This window comes from Daucus carota, chromosome 4, assembly GCF_001625215.2.
Source record: "Daucus carota subsp. sativus chromosome 4, DH1 v3.0, whole genome shotgun sequence".
Taxonomy (NCBI): Eukaryota; Viridiplantae; Streptophyta; class Magnoliopsida; order Apiales; family Apiaceae; genus Daucus; species Daucus carota.
Window position 1 is genome coordinate 17,357,316 of NC_030384.2, and position 8,291 is coordinate 17,365,606.

The 8,291-nt window shown below is 45.8% G+C and overlaps 1 protein-coding gene across 1 annotated transcript; it reads right to left on the reverse strand.

Annotated features, from left to right (window-relative positions):
- Positions 1-2,183: 2,183 nt before the first annotated feature.
- On the reverse strand, positions 2,184-3,455 carry LOC135152219 (uncharacterized). The gene has a single exon (XM_064092062.1). The coding sequence runs from the start codon at positions 3,453-3,455 to the stop codon at positions 2,184-2,186; it is 1,272 nt and encodes a 423-aa protein (XP_063948132.1).
- Between the last annotated feature and the right edge of the window lie 4,836 nt (positions 3,456-8,291).

The window sequence follows — 8,291 nt, forward strand, 5'->3', positions numbered from 1 at the left end:
TGAGCGTGAGCCTTAAGGGTAATCCTCACTCGAAAGCCTTGAAGTAGTCCTCAAGTGTAAGCCTTGAGGTACATCCACAAATATAAGCCTTGGTGTAATCCCACAAATATGAGCCTTGATGTAATTTCACAAATACAAGCCTTGAGAGCCTTGATAGGCCTTAACCTTGAAGGGCTTCGATAAGCCCTATTTCCAACAAATGCAGCCTTGCAAGCTTGAAAAGCTTGAAACCTTGAAAGCTTTGATAAGATTTAACCTTGAAATCCTTGATAGGCTTTAACCTTGAAAGCCTTGATAGGCTTAAAACATTGAAAGGCTTGATAGGCTTTAAACCTTGAAGGGCTTTGATAAGCCCTACTTCCAATAAATGCAGCTTTGCAAGCTTGAAAAGCTTGAAACCTTGAAAGCTTTGATAAGCTTTAACCTTGAAAGCCTTGATAGGCTTAAAACCTTGAAAGCCTTGATAGGCTTTCAACCTTGAAGGGCTTTGAAAAGCCCTACTTCCAATAAATGCAGCCTTGCAAGCTTGAAAAGCTTGAAACCTTGAAAGATTTGATAAGCTTGAACCTTGAAAGCCTTGATAGGCTTTAACCTTGAAGGGCTTTGATAAGCCCTACTTCCAATAAATGCAGCCTTGCAAGCTTGAAAAGCTTGAAACCTTGAAAGCTTTGATAAGCTTTTAACCTTGAAAGCCTTGATAGGCTTTAACCTTGAAGGGCTTTGATAAGCCCTACTTCTAAAAAATGTAGCCTTGCAAGCTGAAAAAGCTTGAAACCTTGAAAGCTTTGATAAGCTTTAACCTTGAAAGCCTTGATAGGCTTTAACCTTGAAGGGCTTTGATAAGCCCTACTTCCAATAAATGCAGCCTTGCAAACTTGAAAAGCTTGAAACCTTGAAAGCTTTGATAAGATTTTAACCTTGAAAGCCTTGATAGGCTTTAACCTTTAAGGGCTTTGATAAGATTTCCTTCCGATTAATGCAGCCATGTTGTTGAGTTGTATTTCCCAATTTTTAATATTTTCGATTTCCAATTTTTTGAATTCTAAGCCAAGTAATATTAATGATATGCCTACTACCCCCCGAGTTCTTTAGCATAATTACAATTATGGTGGAGAACTAGATGCAATTGAAGCCCTAATTACTTTATAAAGCATATACATGAAGCATGCAATTAACAATCATGGTAAGCAAGCAAGCATATACAAAATTTTCATAACGGAAAGCTGCGAAATTTTATTGAATCACTTGGTAAATAGTTGACATAACATAATTTTGGGGGTGTGAAGACACCACCCCCCCGAGCATCCTAGCAAACAAAGCAAATAGTAGCCTGATAATTTTCCTGAAAGCATAGCGATTACAACTAATAAACCGCGTTTATTGTCTTGACCCCAAAGCCGAAGCCTATAGAAATACTACCCGGGTGAAGCTACTGGTAATACCTCTTTAAGCGTTGGGCGTTCCAAGCCCGTGGTATGAGCCTTCCGTCCATGTCTGTAAGGTGATAGGTTCCTTCCCAAAGCACTGTCTTGATAATATATGGGCCTTCCCATTTTGCACCGAAGACCCCATGAGCGGGAATCCTCATGTTAGGCATCATTTTCCTTAGAACCAGATCTCCCGTTTTGAGGGGTCAAGCCCTCACCTTCTTATCAAAATATTTACGAGTCCTCTATTGATATGCAGCAAGTCTCAACTGAGCTGTATCCCTTACTTCTTCAATCAGGTCTAGGTAGAGTCTATGATTGACTTCATTGTTCTCAGGGTCATAGTTATCCCTCCGAAAGGACCCTGCTCCAACTTCCACGGGAACCATGGCTTCACACCCGTATGTTAGAGTGAACGGGGTTTCACCGGTGGTAGACCTTGGAGTGGTATTGTAAGACCACAACACCATTGGAAGTTCTTCTGGCCAACACCCTTTTTTCTTTTCTAGTTTGGCTTTCAGGGTGTGCTTGATAATTTTGTTTACGGCTTCCGTCTGACCGTTACTCTGAGGATGGCACACTAGGGAAAACCCTTTCTTTATGCCAAGGTGTTCACAAAAATTTATCATCTCATTGCTGTCAAACTGCTTCCCATTGTCTGATATGAGCTTGTAGGGAACCCCGTATCGACAGACGATTGCTTGATAAACGAAGTCTACCAGCTTCCTTGCGGTAATGGAAGCCAGGGGTTTAGCATCAGCCCATTTGGAAATCTACAGCCACAACTGCATATTTCACACCTCCTTTTCCCTTGGGTAATTCACCAATCAGGTCTATACCCCAAACAGCAAACGGCCAGGGGCTTGTCAAGGTCTTTAGGGGTACCGCTGGATTCTTATTTGTATTAGAGAACCTTTGGCAGCTGTCACGGGCTTTGGCGAAGGCATGAGCGTCTTTGTAGAGGGTAGGCCAGTAGTAGCCCTGACGGAGAATTTTGTGGGCGAGGGAGGCACCCCCCGAGTGATTCCCAAAAATTCCCTCATGCACCTCGCGCATAATGTACTCACATCTTATCCCAACAACACACCTAAGGAGGGGTCGGTTGAACCCACTTTTGTAAAGAACTCCATCATAAATTACATATTGGGCTGCCTTGTATCTCAATTTTCTAGCCTCATCCTTATCTGTAGGCAGGGTTCCGTTGGCTATGTATCCCTGAATTGGGGTTGTCCAAAGGTCATACTCTTCAACCTCAACATCTAGGACTTCAATCTTGGGGATGCTAGGCTGATATTGGATTTCGAGGGGGATCACCCTAAGCATATGCGCATCCCTCTGTGAACCTAGCTTAGCCAGGGCATCTGCATCTGCGTTCTCAGACCTTGGTATCTGCTCTAGCTTGATCTCTCTGAATTTCCCAATTAGTTCTTGGGCATACCGCATGTAAAGATTGGTACGGGGACCCCTAGCTTGGAAGCCCCCTCGGATGTGCCTGACTACCAACATTGAATCACTGTAAACATTCATATTTTCCACCTTCATCTCCAAGGCTAGCTTCAGCCCCGCTATTAGGGCTTCATACTCCGCGTCATTGTTGGTGGCTTTAAAGTCGAAGTGAATGGAGCTTTGCAGCTTATGGCCTTCCGGATTGACTAGGACAATGCCAGCCCCGACCCCATTTCGATTGACAGCCCCATCGACGTACAAGTTCCACCAAGGGGAACAATTCTCGGGTATGGCTATTGGAGACTGAGGTTCAGGTACGCATTCCATCCCTTCAACTTCAAAAGTGGGTGGAAATTCCATGATGAAGTCAGCTAATGCTTGCCCCTTAATAGCAGTTCTTGGCTTGTACTCTATATCAAATTGGCCTAGCTCGACTGCCCATTTCATGATCCTACCAGAGGCTTCTGGCTTGTGTAAGACTTGTCTGAGAGGGAAGGATGTTCGTACCTCAATCTTGTGGGCCTGGAAGTAAGGCCTTAGTTTACAGGAAGCCAAAATTAGTGCGTATGCTAACTTCTCCATGTTCGAGTAGCGGGTTTTAGCGTCGAGTAATCTTTTGCTCATGTAATATACTGGCTGCTGGGCTTGCTCTTCCTCCTTGATCAGGACGACACTAATTGAGAACTCGGAAACCCCTAAGTAAAGGATTAAGGCTTCACCCCCCGTTGGTTTTGCCAACAATGGCGGGCTCCCAAGTTGCTCCTTCAGCTTTAGGAAGGCAGCCTCGCATTCTGTCGTCCATTCAAATTTTTGCCCCTTTTTTATGGCTGCAAAGAATTCCCTTCATTTGTTTGAGGACTTCGAGATAAACCGGTTTAGGGCGGCAACCCGGCCTGTAAGGCATTACACCTCTTTCACATTCCTAGGCGACCTCATTTCAATTAAGGCCTTGATCTTCGCAGGGTTAGCTTCGATTCCCATGTGATTGACAATGAAGCCCAGGAACTTGCCAGATTTAACCACGAATACGCACTTTTGGGGATTCAACTTCATCCTATAGTCCCTTAGTATGTCAAACATCTCAGATAAGTGTGTCACATGATCATAAGCCTCCTTTGATTTGACTAGCATGTCATCCACATATACTTCCATGGTTTCCCCAATCTGGTCCTTAAACATCTTGTTGACCAGCCTTTGATAAGTAGCCCCAACATTCAGCAAACCGAACGGCATCCCAATATAGCAATAGAGCCCCCTGTCAGTGATAAATGATGTATGTTCCTAATTTTGCTCGAACATGGGGATTTGGTTGTAGCCCGAGTAAGCGTCCATGAAGCTTAATAGTGCATGCCCTGCAGTGGAATCCACCAGTTGGTTAATTCGAGGAAGCGGAAAGCTATCCTTAGGGCAAGCCTTGTTCAGATCAGTGAAGTCTATAGATGTTCTCCATTTTCCGTTGGGTTTCTTAACCAGCACTGGGTTTGCTAGCCATGTAGGGTAAAAAGCTTCTTTTACTAGGCCTGCCTTCAGTAGTCGGTCTACCTCTTCTTGAAGAGCGGTAGCCTTTCGCCACTAATTGGCCTTCTCTTCTGTCTGACTCCCTTTCTGTCTGGGTCGATATTGAGGTGGTGGCACATGACTTCTGGGTCAATCCCGATCATATCCGAATGGTTTCAAGCGAAGACGTCCAGATTATTCTTTTAGAATGTGGCCAGGGTTTCCCTTAGGTCCGGCCCCAATTGCTCCCCAATCTTTAATTCTTTAGAGGGGTCGGACTCATCCACTAATATGGACAGGGTATCCCCAGCTGCTCCAGTCTTCACCTGAGTTTCCGGCATCCTTGGGTCGAGGTCAATCTCAACGGTAACCTTTTTGTTGCCACCCTCTTGGGGTTGCGTACCCAGGATTTCATGGACGGGAAGCTATGTCTGGTCTTCAGGTTGATAGGTTACCATAGCACTGCTGAAGTCACAAGGTGCCTCGCACTTACTTTCTTGCTTTTTATTTTGGGGCTGCCTTTGACCAGCCCCTTCAAAATCACTATCAGTAACATAACAATCCCCTCAACTAGGGTTTCAGCCGTATCAATATTTTCCACTAGGGGTGCATCAATGAGAGTAAGCCCTCCATGCATGGCGTGTGAGGCTTCTAGGTATGGGTCTTCCCCCGGATGTTGCACAATGATCACCATGTTGCAGGTCTCTTTCACAAATTTTATCAGAACTTTTCCCTGAGCCTTAGTTTCGAGTTCCTCCTCTATCTCCACTTGCTTGTAACAGCTTTCCGGGATGTCTCCGTTCATTAATTGGATCTCTTTGCAGGCCTTTACTGCAGATCTCAAAGCCATGCTATAGCATTCCCGGGAGTCAGCCTGACATCTTCGCACGCATCCTACCCCGTTGAGGGTTGGGAACTTCATTGATAAGTGGTAGATTGAGGTTACGATCCGCATGTCCTTTAAGATAGGTCTGCCCAGGATCCCGTTATAAGAGATGTCTTCGTTCACTATCATGAACTCTGCAACTTGAGTGGTAGCCAGTGGTTCCACTCCAAGGGTGATTGGGAGTCTTACCCTTCCAACAATTTGGACGGCATTTCCTGTGAAACCATACAATTCATTGTAGCAGGCCATCATGTCTTTGTCGGCCATTTTCATTCTTTAGTATGCACTGTAGGCCAGGATGTTGACAGAGCTTCTGTTGTCGACAAGAAGCCTGTGCACATTGACATTTCCAATCACGGCTGTTACCACTAAGGCATCGCTATGAGGATGGTGTACCGTGCGCGCATCCCCCTCAATAAAGGTAATGTCCATGGTCTCCCCTTTGAACATTTTGGGATGCCTTTCAGATAGATGGCACACATTGGTTAAGGGCGGCTCTCGGGCTTCCCGTACATATCGTTTCATAGCACTGCGGCCCTGGCCTCCCACGAAGGGTCCTCCAATGATCATTCCTACACTGCCAGCCCGGGTGTTACGGTTGGCTTCCTGGTCATTTGTCCTTTCAGCCTTCTTTTCCTTATACTTTTTAGCCTCTTGGGCTACAAATTCGGTCAGGTACCCAGTTCTGATTAGGTCCTCTATGTGGTCCTTGAGATGCACACATTCCGCTGTGTCATGCCCATTCAAGTCGTGGAAAGCACAATATTTCCCTTGGTCTTTCTTTCCAGGTGGTCCGCTTCGAAAGGGCTTCCGGAAGAGTCTCGCCTTGTCTCCAACCTCGAAAATATGATCTATGGGAGCTGTCAGAGGCGTGTATTCGTGGTACCTTGGTTCCCTGGTCTTCCTCATAGTTAGCCTTGACTTGTCGAAGCCCTGTGTGCTGGTTGTATTCATAGTAATGGGTGAGGTTTTGCCGTCTCGGCTCGAGGATTTCTCTCCAGTAGGCCTCGTGTAGGGGTTCCTCTTATAGGTGTTCCTCCTATCTAGGCTGTAGGACCTATCCCTCTTATCCTTCCAGCTGCTACGGCTTTCAGACTTTGACTCCTTTTTCAATTTAGCTAGAGATTCCTGAATCACTTTATGGGGTTCTGCCCTAGCAAAGAAGTCAGCTAGGGTTTCGGGCTCCCGTCCTTGCAACTCCTTCCAGAAATCTGTCCCAGGTCTAACCCCTGCTATTAAGAAATTCTTCAGGGTTTCCTTTGACGTTGGCCTCTCACGGGGCACCTCTGAGTTGAAGCGTTTGAAATATTCCCTTAGAGTTTCATGCTCCTTCTGCTTGATGTTAGCTAAAGTGTTGGCAGGTGGGGCATAAGTAACGGAAGCCCTGAATTGTCCCACAAACAGCTCACACATTTTCCTCCAAGAACTGATAGAATTAGCAGGAAGCCTCTTGAACCAGTGGTGAGCGTCATCCCTGAGGGTTGCAGCCAATAAGCGACATTTTGTGAGGTCTGGAATCTGGTAGACCTCCATCTCAGTGTAAAACCGGCTAAGATACTCCACGGGATCCGTGGTTCCGTTAAATCGCAGGTCGCCAACCCCCTGTAGATACGCGGAAGGGGTGACTCCCTAACCCTTTTAGTGAAGGGTGACTTGACGGTAAGCTCGGCTTTCGACTTCTTATCGGCCTTCACCTTTTTAGGGCTTCCAGCAGCTCTTCCATCTTGCACTTATCATCCCCATCATTAAGTGCAACCTCATAGTCACCATCCAGGGGCTGAGCTTTCTTCTTGCTTACTTCCTCGTTATTGTGCGACCCTGAGCTTTCCTCATCATCATGAATGAAGATGACTTTCGACGGCCTTTGGTTTTTGTCCTTTGACCGAGCTTCAAACATGGGCTTCTCCTGTCTTTGGCTAGGAGGATCCCTGCGTTGCGAGCCTTCAGGTTCATCCCCGTTAGGGGCCTTGTTACCAAGCCTGTGCCGCAAGTCTTGCTCGGTTTCATCCCAAGGCGATCGAACACACTAGCAGCCTGTGAGTGTTCTCCATCATTCATCTCGGGGTTAGCTTCTGTCTCAGGGTTGCCACCTTCCTTCCTGCCGCCTTTTCCATCAAAATCTAGCTCGGTGGGAGTCACCTTACCAGCCTATTTCGACTTTGCTGACTTTCTTTTCAAGGAGGCGATCCTCCGACTCATTCTCTTCATTTTTGCCTTCATCTCCTCGCGTGTTAATTCTCCGCTCGGAACATCGCTTTCATCTTGCGTAGCGCTTTCCAGCGTCTTGGGATTTTCTGGGTTTTCGGGAATTTCTGACATCTCTCCTCTCTAAGATCAGTAATCCCCTCCTTCTAGCGCCGAAAAGTGTTGTGAGAGGAATTGATACAACACCTCCAGAACCGTATAGCACAATTATAGGGATATCTATTACAACTACAAAAATCACGGCTAGCTTTTAGGGGCTACCGTTAGCATAAACTAAAGAAAAACAAATGTATTTAAGGGCTGAGCTTGCAAAGAACCAAACAACGAGGCCGGAATTATGGAATTCCATCCTGCAATTGCCCGGAAATGTACGTCACAAAGGCTACACGTGCCTCTCTTTAGAGTGTTAAACTCGTGAGTAAATGAATCCGAATCCATCCCTTTTGCAAGGTGCCTACATACCCTATTTATAGGGATCAAGCCCATGTAGTTCTCGATTTAGGACTCTGAAGAGATAAGCTTTTATCCTCTCTAGTTTAGAATAAAACAACTTCCTCTTGTAGCTATCTCGCGGCATCCCACTTCAAGTAGGTCACTTGAAGCCTTCATCTTTCATGTATATCCGAATATTTATGAATTATCTCCACCCGTTTGTAATTATCTCCATAATGGACGTATTTATCCCTTAAGTTGTAGATAAATGATAGCTGATATACTCCCAGTATACTTCCAATTCGTCTCCTAGAAACAAAGAAGAAGAGTCCTGCTTGGAGTCTGCCTGCTGTTCTGCCCAGGCGGTGGAAGCCCTGCCAGCGGCATCCCCTAACTGC